At 40.9% G+C, this 20,213-nt stretch overlaps 1 protein-coding gene across 1 annotated transcript in view; it reads left to right on the top strand.

Moving 5' to 3' along the window:
- LOC130113738 (anoctamin-1-like) overlaps positions 1 to 19,659 on the top strand; it is a 132,313-nt gene extending 112,654 nt beyond the window's left edge. The window contains exons 20-27 of the mRNA XM_056281354.1: positions 1,449 to 1,506; positions 3,134 to 3,234; positions 5,452 to 5,594; positions 13,288 to 13,440; positions 15,392 to 15,444; positions 16,632 to 16,816; positions 17,170 to 17,275; positions 18,161 to 19,659. Of these exons, the coding sequence (XP_056137329.1) occupies positions 1,449 to 1,506; positions 3,134 to 3,234; positions 5,452 to 5,594; positions 13,288 to 13,440; positions 15,392 to 15,444; positions 16,632 to 16,816; positions 17,170 to 17,275; positions 18,161 to 18,412 (1,051 nt within the window). The 3' untranslated portion in view covers positions 18,413 to 19,659. The remainder of the gene's footprint in view (positions 1 to 1,448; positions 1,507 to 3,133; positions 3,235 to 5,451; positions 5,595 to 13,287; positions 13,441 to 15,391; positions 15,445 to 16,631; positions 16,817 to 17,169; positions 17,276 to 18,160) is intronic.
- The last annotated feature ends 554 nt before the right edge of the window (positions 19,660 to 20,213 follow it).

Here is a 20,213-nt window from a genome sequence, read left to right as displayed (position 1 = left end):
CACAGATTTGAATCAATTGATTGAAGCGAGACAATCTTCGTCGTGGTGCCATTGAATTACTGATAGCACACGATCACCGGCCGCTCCAGGTAAACAACAATGGTGGTGCGTCTTTATGTCTTTTGTGACGTAGAAAAGCTAGCTGATTGGTACTTCTGTAGGATCTCTATTCTCTGGTGAACATCCCTTTTTGCCTAAGGTCATATATAAAAATCCAGGCCATACAGCTGCTAGTGATTTTGGCCTCTATATGGTTGGTATATTCCTCATTTTTTAAAGTAACCTGCAGGTATGGGCGTCCAGGTAGCGTAGCGGTCTATTCCGTTGCCTACCAACACAGAGATCACTGGGTCAAATCACTGTGTTACCTCTGGCTTGGTCAGGCGTCCCTACAGACACAATTGGCCATGTCTGCGGGTGGGAAGCTGGCATTGGGTATGTGTCCTGGTCGCTGCACTAGTGCCTCCTCTGGTCAGTTAGGGTGCCTGTTTGGGGGGGGGGACTGGGAGGAATAGCGTGTTCCTCCAACGTGCTACATCCCCCTGCTGAAACTCCTCACTGTCAGGTGAAAAGAAGCGGCTGGTGACTCCAAATGTATCGGAGGAGGCATATGGTAGTCTGCAGCCCTCCCCGGATTGGCAGAAGGGGTTGAGCAGCGACTGGGACGGCTCGGAAGAGCGGAGTAATTGGCCGGATACAATTGGGGAGAAAAAAGGGGGACCCCCCCCCAAAAAAAAACCTGCAGGTGAGAAGCCAGCTTCTGTCTAACTAGCTAGCATACACACCCCGAAGCTAGGCAAATAAAGGAGAATACACGTTTAGCTTGTGATAAGAACTCTCAGCCTTTAGTACATGTGCACATGTAATAGTATTTATACACATAACTGTCGGACATTTACCCTGTATTATTAGCATAGCAAAGTTGGACCAACCAGCTATGAAGCTGATGTTCAGTAAACGGAGGAAAATAATGGATATAAACTTTAATTTCCGTCGGGATAAATAAAGTATATGTCTATCTATCACATAGTAATTCTAGCATTAAAATTATGCTATTTTGATTTTTAAAATGCTTTTGTTATCAGCAGTGACCAATATCAGGCTGTCATCTCATTCCAAGTCTTATACCAAACTGAATACAGTATCAATCTGTTGTGTTCAAGTATAGTGAATATTTATTTCATACAGTCATGAACAAATCAGAATTTGATAATGGTTTACACAAGAAGATTAAGTGTAAAGCATGCAAGACATCAAGTCCACATAGATATACCTGCATAGAAATGTACTAAGATAATATAGCTTTGTGTTATTCCTTTGCACTTACAAGAGTACTTGGAAAAATTGTTGAACATTAGGGGAAATTATGTTTATTTTTATGTGTTCTTTTACAACCCTAAACTTTTTGCTTAACCCACTCTACAACCATTTGTTCATATCCCTGACAGGCTGGTTGGTAGACCAGGCAGCTACCTGTATGTGTTTGAGTCATATAGAATGGAGGAGGTAAGGTTCTACTGGACCACATAGCACTCAACAAAAACCATGAAAAACTGTTATGAATGCAAGACTAATCCATCACAGATACGTGAAAACAGTAGTCATTAAAATTTCAGACTCAGACTGCTAGTTCTTCTAGCACAGGCAGGCACGCCTCATGAATGAATGCCCGAAGGTTTTAATTCTTGGATTGGCTTCGGCTTAATTTATTTGAATCTCTGCAAGCTGTCATCAGAAATAGATATGGTTCCAACGGGGACAAAATCTTCTGGTGAATAGATGTTGGGCTTGTTGTTGTGTTTAGTTTTTTCTTAATTAGCTGATCAACTGACTTCATGGTATAGAGATCTCTATTAATGGCTATACCATAGATCATACTTATCACCAGATGGCAACAGTGTTGCTATCTATGGTAATTGTAATTATCATGCCAATGTGTTGATATCTAAGCCTAATTATGAACAATCTGAATTAAATTTGAATCTCTGATCCCTAATCTTTCAGTAATATAACTTTAGATTTATTTTATTTTTTTGCCTTGATTCTTTCCAATCACTAATTCATTTTATGCCTAAACCTAACCATTGTGTAATTGCCTTGGAAGGTGACCTTAATTGGAATAGGCTCAAACTGATGTTTATTCACAAGTTCAAATTATAAATAAACAAACAAACAAACATAAACAAACCGACTTAAATATCTCCTTGAATTTAACCCCGTTATCTGACCGTACCCACTTGCTTAAAAAGGAAAGCCACGTGTCATTCAGAAGGGAAACTCAGTTTGTTGAACAACATTGGACCCATTCCAGATGTTCTTTCTGGTGATTACATCATGAATATTTTCATTAAGTAATCACCAGACAGCATTGAAGGGTGAAATAATCTGTGGTTTCCATCTCCATTTTATGACCATTATGCAAACTTGGCAAAAGCAATATGTTCAGAGTTTGACTCTGACTGTCTTTTTATGTGCCATAGATACATAGGCTACTTCTCTTATAAGGAAGACCAAGTCATCACTTCATCACAGATGACCTAAAAGGTCCCAGATCATTTTGGAATGCTGTTACATTGTCTGAAACTTGAAAGCCTCTGAATTACCTTCATGCATGCTCAGCAAGTCTGCTGAAGAAGACTGATATTTTCAGATGCACCCTACGGTCATGGATGAAGCTAGTATCATAGTTATGAATGCAGTCAGCCTGTTGCTGTGGTAGCACAGAGAAATTCAGCATAAATACTGAGGAGCTAGAAAGTTTTGCGTTTAAGAAAGACTATGGATAAATAGTTCCTAATGTATTATTAAGGGTATCTGCAGGTAAAATTGTTATCTAAAATTATTTAAATGTTGGCTTTCATTATGTGCTTCAAGAAGCATTACAGTACCTTGCTATCAGCCATTAGCTTCTGCTGTGCTGCATTATAAATCTGATTGTACTGAAGCGACCATATCATTATTGTACTTAATTATCCAGTTAATACAATATGTTATGTTTATTCCCACTGCAGTGATTTGGATATTTTATATCACTGGGCCTATAATGTCCAATATATGTCATGCAACATGTTAACTTATGCATAATGGTGAATTTCACAGTTACTGGAATCTGAATTGTTGAATTACTTTTCAGTGTGCCCATGGAGGTTGTCTAATGGAGCTGTGTATCCAGCTGAGTATCACTATGTTGGGAAAACAACTCATTCAGAATAATCTGTTTGAGATTGGAATACCGTAAGTACATATACTTTTTTTTTTTTAACATAATTTCACTCAAAAACCAGAAGAGTACACTCAGTAGAGTGGGCTGCTCAAAAATAACTTTTATAGTGGGGGGAAAAAAGCAAATAAAATATATAGTCATTGACTAGTGCATCAAATCCCAAGAACATTTTTGTGAAATGTGCTGTTATAAGAGTAGTGTAGCTTCTTTAAGGAATAAGGCAGTGCGTAATGCCTGTGTGTATTGAGTGTGAGAGCAAAGTGACGGTGAACGTGAGTGGAGCAGAGGAAAAGGTTCGCAGTAAGTTGTCAGTCTGGCAGTAAATGTACAGTATAGGCTACAGCAGGGTTTTTCCTGCCATTATAAGGCTTAGGCACGGCACGCAAGCCGTTTTAGGCACTCTAAGCCGAATGAACGTAAAATAAATGTGGAGAGCATCAAAATAAACTAAATTATTTTTCCCAGATCTAATGATTGTAGTCAGTGTCCAGTGGACGTCTTTAGCAAGTTTTTGGGTGTTGTTTATTTATTACCTGCTCTAGCGTTTCCAACGTTCTGTACACAGATATGGTAATAATAATGGTCCAAAATGCTGTGAAATTGCTTTTTTTTTTATTATTGAAAAACAAAAACAATTTCTTGGGGGAGGACCCCCCCCCCCCAGTACATGCACTAGTTTTCCACAAAGCTGGAATTTGAGCTATTCTGATAAACGTAGATACGGGCCAGCATCTCATGCTCGTGGACATATGACGTGCACAACAGCACCGCTGCTGGAAGAAGTTGAAAGAAACACTAACCTGTGTTGACTGTAATGCGTATGCTACAGAAATGCTGAACATATTGCGATAAGCCTGGGAATAGGCCTAGTATTACTTGGCTAAAGGTGCAGTTGAAGTTGGTGCTGCTTTTGAAAATAGAGACATCAGGCCAGTACATGTCAAAAACGCCAGGGCCGTTTTTTGTTTTGATTTTTGATCCCAGTCCGTCACCGACTAAGTCTAATATGAAAATGCACTTTCCAAAAAGAAAAGGTTTGCTTTGTGAACATTTTGGTCTGACCCCAACCCTGTTTTTATTTTCATAATATAATAAAGCTGGGTAAACTGTTTACATCTATGGTTGACTCAAATCGGGATGCGACAAGAATATGTAACACTTCCTGTTTTGACTGCAAGCTAGAAGAAGTTGTTACTTTATAACTTTTGCATTTTTTGGATTATCAAAATTCCTTTAATAACTACTGACCACGCCGCTGCCTGATCTGAGTCAACCGTAGATGCAAGTCACGCATGCATGAGCGTAAACGGTTTCCCCAGCTTTATTATATTATGAAAATGAAGACAGCTTATTATTTTTGGTTTCTCCTGTGTTGAGATCAGCAGTGAATGATTTGCTGATTTGCGAAATACGATCGACTTCTTGTTTACTTTCAGGACTCATACTCAAATAAATATGTTTTGACACATTTATATTTCTCTGCCTCTGGTTGGCTAACCAACAGAGGCAATGAGTACTAGACCATCAGATGCAGAGTAGGGCGGGTCTTCACTAAATGCGGTTGGGAAGAAAAATAAATCTCGCTGACCGATCTAAGTCAACCATGCGCATGCGTAACTCACATCTACAGTTGACTCGGATTGGGCAGCGACAGAGCTAGAGAGTGAATAAAGAGAGGGAGTGGCGGGACAGAGAACAAACATTTTCAAAGGTTTTGAATCACAGCAACCCTGAGATTTTCTTGATCATACAGTCATAACCGTGCATAAAAAATATTAGGCTGATAGGCGCAATTAGCAGCGGACACACACAACCAAACAATATCCCAATATTTCAAAAGCATACACCGCTACTTTGGGGGATCAAACCTTTGTCCGACTGACTATCAATGACGCAAATAATTTCTGCCACCAATAGAAACTTCCCATACACAAATTAGACACTGTAAGAAGCTGGTTCTAGAATCAGTTTACTGATCATTTAAAATGTGAACATAAAAGACAAATAGTATGTATCATGAGACATCAGAACATTGATAGCAATGTAAACACCTTTTAATGCACTGAAAAAAGAAGCATAAAATATGAACAATCTAGAAAATCGGTAGTGTTTTGCTTTGATTATCTTGATTCTTACACTTTTACTCTATGGATGACTGCATGCGTTCGTTCTTTTTTTTGTGTGTATTTCTCTTGTATACACTAACTGTGTGTGTGTGTGTTCCTTAGCAAGCTGAAGAAGCTGATACGCTATATCCGGTCAAAGCGCAGATCTTTCCAAGAGGAGGAGAGAGAGAAGAAGCTGCAGAGATATGAGACAGATCACTTCCTTGAACCATTTGCTGGATTGACACCTGAGTATATGGAAATGAGTCAGTACCACACACCTACACACACATATAAACATGATTGCATGTCCAGGTTGTATTGAAATGGGGAGAATTAGGCCTCATTCATCAACAGTTCGTACGTTCAAATTTGTTCTTACACACCCATGGATTTTTTTAGCCCGGAGCTTGTCTCAGAGACCAGTCGGCTCTGTGCATAACTGTAGTCCACTGACTTCCAGTTTCTACTCCATATGTCATACCAGTTTGCTGTTTGTTTGCGTGTGCTATTGACAATGGCATATTTTTCATGATGCCTGCAAGATTTACCATGGATAAATGTCAACGATATGCACAGAATTGTCGACAAACTTTCACCTGCACCTACTCGCAAACGGGTGAAAAGTTTCAAGTTGTACATATCAAGTTACATCCACAATCATCCTCATAATTGTGGACGTAACTTGATGTGCAGATGAAAGTTTGTTGACAATTCTGTGCATATCGTTGACATTTATCCATGGTAAATCTTGCAGGCATCATGAAAAATATGCCATTGTCAATAGCACACGCCAACAAACAGCAAACTGGTATGACCACAGTTACGCACAGAGCCGAATGGCTAACACTGATATCTTTGCAAGTCTGGGTGATGGCTCGTTGCAAGAACAAATTTGTACATACCAACAATTAATGAATAAGATCCAATGAAAGCACTAATGACAGCAGTGATGAATGATAGCATGCTGTTCAGTCATACTTTTGTAGACTGATCCAGGGGAGGTGGGCAGAATTGTAGAGAATGATGGCAACAGAGACAAATAATAAGTGTGATGTGCAGAGCTGTAGCAACTAAAGAGGTATAAAGTTCTTTGTATTTTTTTGAGGGGGATCCCCCCCCCCCTTTTCTCCCCAACTGTATCCGACCAATTATCCCGGTCGCTGCTCCACCCCCTCTGCCAATCCGGGAAGGGCTGCAGACTACCACATCTCCTCCGATACATGTGGAGTCACCAGCTGCTTCTTTTCACCAGGGGGGCGTAGTGGTGGGAAGATCACGCTATTCCCCTCAGTTCCCCCTCCCCACTGAACAGGCACCACAACCGACCAGAGAAGGTGCTAGTGCAGCGACCAGGATACATACCCACATCTGGCTTCCCATCCGCAGACAAGGCCAATTGTGTCTTAGGGACGCCTGACCAAGCCGGAGGTAACGCCGGGATTCAAACCGCCAATCCCCGTGTTGGTAGGCAACAGAATAGACCACTACGCTACCTGGATGCCCATACAGAGGTATAAAGTTGATCAACCACAGCATGATGATATGGGAAACAGTAGTGGAAGCCAGGTTAAGAGGAGAGGTGATGATCAGCGAGCAGCAGTATGGTTTCATGCCATGAAAGAGCACCACAGATGTGATGTTTGCTTTGAGAATGTTGATGGAGAAGTACAGAGAAGGTCAGAAGGAGTTACATTGTGTCTTTGTAGATTCAGAGAAAGCATACGACAGGGTGCAGAAAGAGGAAGTGTGGTATTGTATGCGGAAGTCAGGAGTTGCAGAGAAGTATGTAGGAGTGGTGCAGGATATGTATGAGGGCAGTACCACAGTGGTGAGCTGTGCAGTAGGAATGACAGATGGGATTACATCAAGGATTGGCTCTGAGCTCTTTCTTGTTTGCAAGGTTGATGGACAAGATCAGTCAGGAGTCTCCATAGACGATGATGTTGGCGGATGACGTGATCTGTAGTGAGAGTAGGGAGCAGGTTCAGGAGAGCCTGGAGAGAAGAGGAATGAAAGTCAGTAGGAGCAAGACCGAATACATAGAGGTAAGACAGCAGAATGGTGAATGAGTAGAGGTGAAGAAGGTAGATGAATTTAAATACTTGGGGTCAACTGTTAAAAGTAACGGGGAGTGTGGAAGAGAGGTGGAGAAGAGTGAGTGTCAGGAGCGATTTGCAACAGAAGGGTACGAGCAAGAGTTAAAGGGAAGGTTTACAAGATGGTTGTGAAACCAGCTGTGTTATATGGTTTGGAGACAGTGGCACTGGGGAAAAGACAGGAGGCGACAGAGTTGAAGATGCTAAGATTTTTTTTGTGAGTGACGAAGAAGGACAGGATCAGGAACAAGTATATTAGAGGAGGAGAGATGCTGGGTATATTGGAAGAAGGATGCTGAATATGGAGCTGCCAGGGAAGAGGAAGTTTATGGGTGTGGTGAGGGAGGTCATGCAGGTGGCTGGTGTGGCAGAGGAAGATGCAGAGGACAGCAAGAGATGGAAATGGATGATCCGCTGTGGCTACCCCTAATGGGAACAGCGAAAGTAGTACTAGTAGTATGGCAACAGAAACAAAGTCAATGACAAAATCAGTAATGCATGCCCAATAATCCAGGCGTAGACATCCCAGAAAAGTTGAATCAGTTCATCAAGTTTAGTGGGAAAACGTTTTGTCAGTCCACCTAAGTGACTTCGTCAGTTCTCAGCTGACTGCAGCTATCCCCAACCCACCCTTAAACTACACTTGATGTTGAGATGAACCGATTCAGCTTTTCTGGGAATTTGGACTAAGATTTGCACCTAAGCAGTTCAGTTTATGATGCCATTTGGTAACATTCAAATGTATCTGCTAGACTCACTTCGTCACTTTGGATAAAAACATCTGTCAAGTGAGTAAATGTAACCTTATGTGACTCACTCGGATTGAAGTCTAGATAATCCTACTACAATCAGTTATTAGATAAATTGCAGATAGCTAACTAAATAACAAAATAATGTAAATATTAGGCCAAATATCCCCCGTACGGTAGAAAGAACTCACACTGGATGCCCATTATGTTGTATACAATAAAGAAAGATAAGGGGTTGGGGGCTTGCAAACCTGTCTTGACCCGCATAATGTCTCACTGTATTATCCACTTCAGTACAAGGCCCTTAATGGGTCTTTGTAAAAATATTTACTGGATGAATCTATCTTTACACATTAGTGCACACTGTTACATAGTTAAAGGGTACCATTTAAAGCCATTAGAAACCACTAGAAAGCTACTACACTAATTACTCTACAAAGGAAATAGAGTGGGAGCTAATAGACCATAACACTTGGTCAAGCGCTAACTGCCTCACGCTGGACTGAGTTATATTTTGCTTGCATCTCCAAATCCACCGTCTACCCTCGTTGTACATAAAAAACCTCCAGCCATACAATATCCTTGCCAATTGTCCTTTTATGTAAACAATGGACTGATATTTTCCGTATAGTCCCTGAGAAATCTTTTGCTCAAATCAGCCGTTTCTTCATTTTACGCAAATATCATTTAGTACTCACGTGTGGTACACGTGTTGGCTCAAAGTTTGCAGGACCTGTGGTTTTACCCATAGCACTCGTGGATGCAGGTCACCAAAAATGTAGAACTTTGGTCGATTTGCGAGCTGGTCAGGTCTGTGCAGAGGAAAATATATATATTTTTAAATGATGTAAGCCGATTTCATTCAGACACTTTATCCTGACCCGTCTAGACCGAGCTAAAAATGCTTAAAAAAAGACTGAAATCTGACATCTTGATAAAGGTATTTAGTTGGGGACGGGCCCACAGCCCTGCAGCTCTCTCCCAGTCTCTGGTGTGTCTCTGTTTGGGGTCCGGAGTCATTTTATCGGTCTTGAGTTAATTAGACTAAACTCAGGACAGTTTCAGAAGAACAGGAAAATGTACGTATGAGGTTTGTGATATTGGTAGTCATCTGTACAATCTAAGAATATCTGTTATAAAAGTTATTTTAGCGCTTGTTGGGCGGCGCAGTGGTTAGTGCGGTTGCCTCACAGCAAGAAGGTCCTGGGTTCGAGCCCCAGGGTAGTCCATCCCGTGTGTGGAGTTTGCATGTTCTCCCCGTGTCTACGTGGGTTTCCTACCACAGTCCAAAGTCATGTAAGTCAGGTGAATTGGCCGTACTAAATTGTCCCTAGGTATGTGTGTGTCGGCCCGTCTCCCTGCCTGCCGCCCAATGACTGCTGGGATAGGCTCCAGCATCCCCGCGACCCTGAGAGCAGGATAAGCGGTTCAGATAATGGATGGATTTTAGATCTAGTTGTTATCTTATGAACTGAGTTTTAAAAATGTACATAATACGAGTGACACTTAATCAAGAACAATTTGAGAGATTATAATCTAATACATTGAATAAGATAATTGAACAGCTATTTCTTAGAACAAGTAATTAAGTTTTAGAAAATTGTCAAAATCTCAAATTAATAGGGTGTCCGGGTAGTGTTGCAGTCTATTCCGTTGCCTACCAACACTCAGTTTGAATCCCTGCGTTACCTCCGGCTTAGTCGGGCGTCCCTTCAGACATAATTGGCCGTGTCTGCGGGTGAGAAGCTGGATGTGGGTATGTGTCCTGGCCGGGGCACCTGTTTGGGGGGGAGGGGGAACTGGGGGGAATAGCGTGATCCTCCCATGCGCTACGTCCCCCTGGCAAAACTCCTCACTGTAAGGTAAAAAGAAGCGGCTGGCGACTCCACATGTATCAGAGGAGGCATGTGGTAGTCTGCAGCCCTCCCCGGATTGGTCGGATGCAACTGAGGAGAATTAAAAAAAAAAAAAAAAATCCCAAGTTAATGTTATGTCTAGAAGTAATTGGGGTGAAGATGAGAATTTGTTTTCAATTTTCTTCTGGGTCCACTAGAGCCCGTACAAACTAATGTTGCAATTCACACATAAAAGGTCAAGCCGTTTACACAACTTATTAAAGCCCCTGACAAACTGGCAGCCAACTGCATCCGTCTACGATGGAGGCAGTTGTTTGATGCGACATGTTTCACACACACGAAGGGGGCAGCTGAAAATGGAAAGGGAACACAAAATTCATTTGAAGGGGCATTGCAGGCTTTTACCCCCGTGGTGAGCTTTTTCCTCCTCATGGCGCCAGGCACCATTGCAAATGTAGTCTGTGGATTATATAATCAGATTACAATCATACTGTTGATTTTTTTCAGACCAGAATACTTTTTGCAGTATGCTGACAGATATGCCAGTGAGAGTGAGTGACCACACTGTTTTGCTGAGCATTTATTTGCAGGGATCACTGGTTTATTTTGCTTCTTATTTGTTGAGCACTTTTCCTACCATTGACTGTTTCTTTTAACAAAGTTATACATAAATACACACACACACACACACACACACATATATATATATATATATATATATATATATATATATATATATATATATATCAGTGTTGTAGTACGCGAGTCCAGGACTCATGACTTGAACACTGGTGACTCGACTACAACACTGTTGTATGTGCACATGCTTGCGAGTGCATTTGTTTGGCTATTGTGTCACAAAGTAAATAAACTCCCTTTGAAATGGTGACAGCTGTGTTTTGTTTGTGATGGGCCCTAATAATTTGGCATAAGATATTGATAGCTATGTTAATACTGTAACATTCAATTATTTGCATGTCAGCTTTTTTACGGTGCCAGAGTGGAGCACTGGAGTCCATCTCGGAACTCGACTCAGACTCAGCCTTGATGACTCGAACACAAGGTTTTCCGGAAACCATCAATGGCATAGATAAGTGCTCAACAAATGAGGAGCAGAATATTAATATATATATATATATATATATATATATATATATATATATATATATATATATATATATATATGTGTGTGCGTGTGTTTGTTTACTGTGTTGAAATTAGTTCAATTAGCCATAAAATTGTTAGAAAGTTTTGTTCTCTAGGAGTTCTCTTAGAGATTTGGAATCCCTTTCTCCATTTTAAAGACTGGCCTCTGTACACACTGACATCGGTTCTGTATATGATAAGCTGTTTCCAAAGCTGGGGAGAACCCAGGTTTGTCTGGTGTGGGTTAGCTGGAGTTGTCACAGTGTCTAGTCTTGTCTTTTCTGTGTAAGTACATGGAGAGCAATGGAGGAACTGGAGTCAAATTCCTTGTATGTGTACGCCTACACATACCTGGCAAAATTAAACTGACTCTGATTCTGATTCTTGTCACTTCCACATTAACACTGGGTATTTGATAGTCTGACAGTGTGCTCAACTTTCTATCACATTAGAAGATTGAATCATTTGCAGAATGGCTTCCAGTTTGACTTGATCCTGTGGCACTCTAGGTTTTATTACCTTTCCCAGCACACGCCGTTTCTATTTGCAGGCCTGACTAATATGTGTAGGTTGTAGGGGGTGCAGCAACAGTGTAACTGAATCCTAGCAGGGAGTTTGGCAGTGGGCTCTGTGTGTGTCAGTGGGCTCTGTACACGATCAGCTTTCCTCTGCACCCTGCCCACAAACATTTCTCACCTCTCCCATCCTACACTCTTCTTTAGTTTACCATTTTTGTCACTTCCCTCCGCGCTTGCTCTTCTTCTCACACACACTTATCAGTACTCCCCTCCCTTTTTATACCTCATGTACCCTACCTGTCCATCCACCCCGTGATTTCTAATGCCGCTTTTCTCCCCCTTCTGTCCCACTACATCCCTCCTTTGATGTCCTCCTTGTCCACTCCTAAAACTGCTGAAGCCAAGTTTAAAGTTGTAATGTTGGGTTACTCCTCCTGATTTCTATTGAATAACGTTCTGTTGTGCTTCCTACATAAAGTTTCTCGTCACTTTTTTCCCCTAATGATTTATTTTTTTAGGAGTACTTAATGCTACAATTAAGACTTTAAATTGGTGATTTTTTTTCTCCCCAATTGTTTCCGGCCAATTACCCCTCTTCCGAGCCATCCCAGTCACTGCTCCACCCCCTCTGCCGATCCAGGGAGGGCTGCAGACTACCACATGTCTCCTCCGATACATGTGGAGTCACGAGGAGTTTCACCAGGAGGACATGGCACGTGGGAGAATCACACCATTCCTCCCCCGAACAGGCACCCTGACCGACCAGAGAAGGTGCTAGTGCAGCGACCAGAACTCGTACCCACATCCCGCTTCCCACCCGCAGACATGGACAATTGTGTCTGTAGGGATGCCCGAACAAGCCGGAGGTAACACGGGGATTTAAACCGGGATCCCTGTGTTGGTAGGCAATGGAACAGACCGCTATTTTACATGGATGCTTTTTTTAAACTTTTTGAGCTAAAAAAAATTTTTGGTACAGGTTGAGGATGGTAAAACTAATTGCTATAGTGATAACTTTAATTTAATATTTTTTTTACATACATTAAGATCAACCTCTCCAAACTGTCTACATAATATGGGGGCATCAAAGATGGTGAGCCCAATGTGAAGTAGGCAGTACATTTGTGTTCCAGCACATTAGACCAATAGAATATGATGCGAGTAGAACTGAACTTTCTGGGTAGACTCGTGAGAGGCTATGACAATATGTTCTACTGCAACACTGCCACTTTCTGTCTAACCCACACCACCATCACTGTCCTCTACATCTACACCGCTTTTTTATTGACCTTATTTTAAATGTAAGTAGATGGAGCTAGGCAGGGAAAAAAACCTGCTTGCTTCCTCTTTAAATGCTTTTAGAAATTGGTATTTTTCCAGCATAAATATAACATGGATGTTCAGCACTTAGCTTGTTCATGGGGTTTTCCTTTCATATGTTTATATCCTCTGTGCACTGGAATTTATCCCTAGGGTGTCCCTTCAAGGGACAGTTATGGCATCTGAATATGTATTTTTATCTCCCACTTTCTCTTGTCTGTCATCCCCTTTCTCTTACCCTCCCTCCATTTTTATTTCTCTCTCTATATAGTCATCCAGTTTGGTTTTGTGACATTGTTTGTGGCGTCCTTTCCCCTGGCTCCTCTATTTGCCCTTCTCAACAACATTATCGAGATTCGACTTGATGCCAAGAAATTTGTCGCTGAGCTCCGGAGGCCTGTGGCAGCCAGGGCTAAAGACATTGGTAAGTGAACGTACAGGACGCAACGGAAGAAAGAAAATACATCTTCATAAAACAATGACTAGGACAAGAGACAAATTAACAGTTTTAGGGCCTGATTCTAGGCCTTGATGCAAGAGTCTCTATATCCAAAACCTTATCAAATGCCCACATTTCCCATCACTATCTTGATGGAATGAAAAAGAACAATTACACATACTATGCATCAAATCTGATATGAATCACTGACTTACAAAATGTTGGAGGAAATATGTTAGGTTATGCATTGCTAATGACTGGTCTCTGATCAACTGCATTGCACTTTAAATCAACATGCATTACTCAATAGTTAAATGTAAAGGTTATACCAATGTGCTGTTTACTAATGCTCACTACATGAAGTATTTCCTCATGGAAAAGTTCTTGATAGTTCTGCTGTTCCATCTTTTTGAACAGTAATATTTTTTCAGAGCCAAATTATACAGCTGGCATTTCTACCAGGTTGATCTTGGTACCATGCACCTTCAGCTGCAGCCTGGTACAGTTATGAATGGTGTGTGCCGATTCATCAAGGACTGTACCTGTATTAATTAGCCAGATGCTCAAAAACAAGAATGGGCTGTCAAAGGCTAACTAAATGTTATAGGTGTTATCAATAAACACTTGACCTTCAGGGGGTGAAGTGTACACCGAGATATCACAAGAATACAAAAATATAATATTCTACAGTCAAGCACTACGCCACGCAGGCATGGACATGGCACTTAATTGAATGCAGTGAGTGATGCAAATAAAGAGTACATATCCTATTCCAGTATATATATATACTAGTATAGTCCCAGGTTTCTGTAGTGCTAAGTTTAGCAAAATATATATCAGCCAAAACATTAAAACCACTTATAGGCGAAGGGAATAACATTGATTATCTTATTACATCCTACAGAAGAGCTATTGTAGTTCAAATTGCTGAAAAAGTTCATGCTGGCTATGATAAGACAGGTGTCAGAACACAGTGCATCACAGCTTGCTATGTATGAGGGTGCATAGACGCAGACTGGTCAGAGTGCCCATGATGATCCCTGTCCACTGCTGAAAGCACCTACAATGGGCACGTGAGCATCAGAACTGAACCATGGAGCAATGGAAGAAGATGGTCTGGTCTGATGAATCACGTTTTCTTTCATATCATGTCGACGGCCGGGAACGTGTGTCATTTACCTGGGGAAGAGATGGCACCAGGATGCACTATGGGAAGAAGGCAAGCTGGCAGAGGAAGTGTGATGCTCTGGGCAATGTTTTGCTGGGAAATCTTGGGTCCTGGCATCATGTGTAGGTTACTTTGACACGTACCACCTACCTAAACATTGTTGCAGACCAAGAACACCCCTTCATGGTAACAGTATTTATTCCCAGATGGCAGTGGCATCTTTCAGCAGGATAAAAATTGTTCAGGAATGGTTTGAGGAACACGAAGAGTTCAAGATGTTGTTTTGGCCTCCAAATTCCCCAGATTGCAATCTGATCAAGCATCTGTGGGATGTGCTGGAAAAGCAAGTCCGATCCATGGAGGCCACACCTCGGAACTTGCAGGACTTAAAAGGATCTGCTGCTAATGTTTTGGTGCCAGATACCAGAAGACACCTTCAGGGTTCTTGTGGAGTGCATGCCTCAATGGGTCAGGGCTGTTTTGGTGACACAAATGGGGACCTACATAATATTAGGCAGGTGGTTTTAATGTTTTGGCTGATCGGTGTAAATTGCCACTGGGATTTTCAATTTATGAGCTCTTACAAAACTAAAGCGGTGGTCCTAAACTCCCAGAATATATGAGTGGTCAAATGTGTGGAATCCAGATGGCATATGTGTGTGTGGTGGTTTACACATGCTTCAGTGAATTCAGACTGGAGTAAAATACTAAATTATCTATTCATTGAGAGATGGCTGTTACTATACCTATATTCCCTCATGTTTGCAGGTATATGGTACAACATACTGAGAGGGGTGGCAAAAGTTGCTGTCATCATTAATGTGAGTAAATCATGTAATTACGCTGATGCATGTACACAAGTAAACCCCAAAAACCACTACCCAATTTTATTTTTCACACTGGGCCCATACATTAATGGCCTGTTAAAATCAGAGTCACAGACTTTCAATTCATGGGTGAAAAAGTACTTGCCTTATTTATATTAACATTGCAAGGCAAAACAGGGCTAGCCTGGTTCTCACTGCTAGGTCAAGTAAGGCTAGTCTGCCTAATCTCACAAGCCATTCCTATTGCCATGTTGTATTCTTGCTTTGGCCCACTTTGTGTTGATGATGAGGAGAGCTCCTTGAAAGCTCTGAAAACCTAGCTGGCTAATGCACCACTTAAATAGGTTCTTCATTTGCGGTCAATTTATACCTGCACTTGAAAGACATTACCAGTGAATTTATCCCCACCAATTTGCTGGGCTTCCTTGTAAAACCAAATTCTTAGCGAGTGCTTTCCCCTGAAAGGCCCCAGTCTGACCATACTTGGTCAAACCTGCAATCCAAGTGTAGACTATAAATCTCCCAGCATGCTTTTTGCTCCTCTCAGGAATCTGGAGAGTGACTAAGAGATGGCAAAGATCTTCTTTATGATTTACACCTAAAGGAGGATTATTTTACTAGACTTTATTTTGTTTTAATTTATTCCCTGAATAGGGCGATTGTGTTTTTATTATATTTTTGATGACAATTTGTGCGTTATCGCTACTTCATTTGACTGATGCTTGAAATGGGAGAATGCCAACATGGCCTCATCTTCCCCAGCTAAGAAGATGCCCACTTTGCCTTATTTAACTGCTTTGCTCTCTGTAAGCTTTCAGGTTCTATGAGGACGACTAATACTCTAGCTTCTAGAGAACTCTCCTGTCATCAAAGATGACAAGAAATATACCCGTTTACTGTGAACATTTCACTGTGTACAAAAGCCCTAGGGAGGATTATTGAATTGCATTTGGGGGAATCCCTGTGATACATTTGTTGTTCAACCCCTTTCTTTCCTGTCTTTGACTCATACTATATTGTGTTTTGTACAAAATCAAATCTGTATCACAATTTTTTTCTTTGCCTCTCTCCCTCCCTTCACCTTCTTCCCTCTGTTAACCCCCCTCCCACCCTATATGTTATCTCTCTCCCTCCCTCCTTCCTACTACTCTGCTTCCCCAATCCTCCCTTCAAAACCCCAGGCCTTTGTCATCTCATTTACCTCAGACTTCATTCCTCGGCTAGTCTACCAATACATGTACAGCCCTGATGGCACCATGCATGGTTTTGTCAACCACACCCTTTCCTATTTTAATGTCAGCCACTTCCAGAGTGGCAAGGAGCCCATCGACCCCCTGTACCTGGGTTATCCGGTTGAGATCTGCAGGTGGGAAAATCAATCACATGATAATTTACAGGCCAGATGGGGCCAAGTAAAATGCCAGTGTAAAAATAAATAAATAAACAAATAAATGCTGTGGGCTAGCTTTCATGTATCTAGTGTTTAATGTTTTACTCTCAGTCTCTTTTCTTAGCACATCAGTATCAGAGAGACTGTATCAGTAAAGTTTAATACTATTTAAGGTTATGGTATTTTCTACAGATAGACCCACCTCATATTCCAGACCTTGAAAATTCAGGGTTTGGGTAATAATTTTACGTTTATGCATTGATATCTCACTAGTAAAGAATTATGCAAGCAACTCTACAATCAACCAACTAACTTACCTATCTCGACAGGTACAAGGATTATAGGGAACCCCCTTGGTCAGCCACTCCCTATGAGATCTCTAAGGAGTTCTGGGCTGTTCTGGCTGTTAGACTGGCCTTTGTCATAGTCTTTCAGGTAAGGATGAGTTGCTGTGTAGTAGATTATACTGCACAGATCATTTGTATAGTTGCAGACAAGCAATGCTATTACTTTTCTCAACATAATTGTTACAATGCCCAATATTTTTATGTATCTACATTGTGCAGCTTTCACACAATTGCAATGCATTTAAAGACCCTAAAATGCTGTTCCATTAAATGATATGAGAAAAAGCATAAAAACATTAAAAGGCTATGTGAAAAGTGTAAAATTTCCCAAAGAGATGTTGTGCTCTTTAGTATTCATTAATGAACAAGTTGGACTAATTTTACTGAGATTCCACTCACCGCTCTGACTAAAGAACTTTCTCCTTTCGACCTTCCAACTTTGTAAAGCTCTCTGCCTTCTTTGATACTGATATAGGAAAATTTTGCTGACTTATTTGCTGTATTTTGCATCACTATGCCACTATAACATACCCAATACTCGCCGATGTTCTCTGTATCGCCTTACTCCAACATAGCAAACTGTCTAATTTCCACTATCCATTGAGATTCGTGGATGGTGGAAGAAGTACAAGGCTGATTGGCTGTGATGTTTGTTTTCTATTCTCCCCCTATGAGAAACTCTCACACAATGCATACTGGTACATGTTGGCAATGTAGAACAGCTCTCCTGGCAGGATAATGTTGATTTCTCTGACAACTTGAATTGACATGCAGTTTTAAAAGACTTGATGGACTACCACAACTTAAACTCATGAAGCGCTTTGTTTCTCGCAGATGACTATAAAATTATCCATCAACACTGACTTGAAATATCATTTATCAATTTGAGTCCTTACTGTCTCTACCTGTGGCATGTTTCTCCTGTCTCACAATCATTCTCCACTTCTTTCTTTCCTGTCCTTCCCCCTAAAAGAATGTTGTGATGTTGATGAGCGACATTGTGGACTGGCTGATCCCTGACATACCGAAAGACATCAGTATCCAGATCCACAAAGAGAAGATTCTGATGGTGGAGCTTTTCATGAAAGAGGAACAGGGCAAGTTGCAAATTCTGGAAAACATGACCTCCATGGGAGCCAAGGAGAACTACAGCAGCAGCAACAACCACAGCCCCGCACTGCGACCACGCTCTGTACAGCACAGTAACAATGCCAACAGCTTCTGATGCTAATAACCGTGGATTAGTGGGCTGCTAGTTAGCAAGATAATGTCGCTGCACTGGTAAACTAATCTAGGCTGAGGCTAAAAAAAAATAGCTGACCAGTTAGCTAACTGGCAGCCTGCTTGCTCAGGCCAAGTCAACTTCTGTGTCCTTATTCTTGTCCAGAACATTCCAACAAATTGGAGGGCAGTTCTGTGGTGTTTTTAGAAAGAAAAAAATCAAACGGAGCTTCGACTGGGATTTAACCAATTAGAGATGCTCCAGATAGACTTATTGTCTTAGTTCACAGCTGTTTTTCGGCCACATAAATTTATCTTAGTAACTAGCTATCTGCTTGCTAGAACTATCGATAATAGCTGGATGTCATAGATCTCAGTGGCATCCATGTTAGCACCACAGTCCTGCTCTTTGGCTGTTGCTTAGTAACAGCATTGCCATCTAGGATGTTTAAAAAACAAAGTGATGTTGAGGGGGACATTTCTATATATCCGTAACCAAAATGTCTTTGTTGTAAAGAAGGGGCAACAGCATGGTACCAATAAATACTGTATTTAAAATTGTTTGGCGTAAATGTTGCATAACAAATATATGTTTGGGACAGCCTTTGAATGCCTTATAAAATTGCTAATATTAAGATAGACTGATAAATGAGGCCAAAAGTTTTTCTTTCAAGTTGGGCAAAACACAGCCTGTCATGCCGAATGGGTGAAAAGTTCAAACAGATACATAGCAGTTAGGTAATCAGATGTGGTTTGCCATCCCTTTGTGGAACAAGTGAACCAATATGTGAGAAGTGTGCCTTCACGTCCTCTGCTTAGCATAACTACACATAATTCACACTACTCCCATAATGCAAGGGTGCTTCTTTCCCTTAGTTCAGCTGTGGACATGACAGTAACAGTTAAGTTGCTACCGTACCAAGGGCATAAGCAATGTTTCTATAAAGCTTTTTTTTTTTTTTTTTTTGCAAATTTTTGAGTTTGAATGGAAGTTGTCAAGAACAACGAAAGGTTCCCACTCGGGGTGAATAAGTGGACAGGTCAATAAGGAGATTAGGTGATTATGAGTGAAGGAAACTATTTTCAAATAAATGAAAATGTTGGGTAAAAGGAGTCCTGCACGCAGAGAAAGTGTTTATATAAACAAGCTAATGAAAATATATCTGAATCGCATTATTTTTCTGACTTCACAACATTTTTCTTAAAATGCATTCACATTTGGAATGAGACAGGCATATTGTTTGCCTTGGCCCTCTGAAAACCGTAGTATAGAGTGGCAGTCCTGGAGTGGTCAGCTTTGAAATATTTTAAGGTGTGTAGAACAGGAATCGAAAATCAAATGTGTTCGCATTACATTTAAGCAATAATTAGCAACCTGGAAAAAAATTGTCTTTTAGAGATATTCACATTTTTGGCACATTTGTAAAATATGCTGCATTCCATTCAAGATGGGCGGTCAGCATATCCCCATGAAAATATCTAATTTCCAAATGCAATATGTTCCAGTTGACCATCTTAGAGACACCAAACAGGAATATGTACACATGGAAAACACAGATGTTAGCATACCAGGTCCCTGAACATTTGAAGCCTGTGTTAGAGAAGCAGAAAACATTGGTCAAAGGAAATACTATCGTCTTTCCTATCACCATATTTTCTAAAGATAAATAACATTACTCTATAACGACTTGCCTAGCACTGTCACTATACTCTTAACCCAAGCTAGATTACTGAGATGCATACAGTGCAAATAAACTAATTATTTATCTAAGACGATACAATGCTGGAAATGACATTTAAAACTG

This window comes from Lampris incognitus, chromosome 6 (assembly GCF_029633865.1).
Source record: "Lampris incognitus isolate fLamInc1 chromosome 6, fLamInc1.hap2, whole genome shotgun sequence".
Classification (NCBI taxonomy): Eukaryota; Metazoa; Chordata; class Actinopteri; order Lampriformes; family Lampridae; genus Lampris; species Lampris incognitus.
Note: the sequence above shows the minus strand (reverse complement) of the source record. Positions and strands in the feature narration are given on the sequence as shown.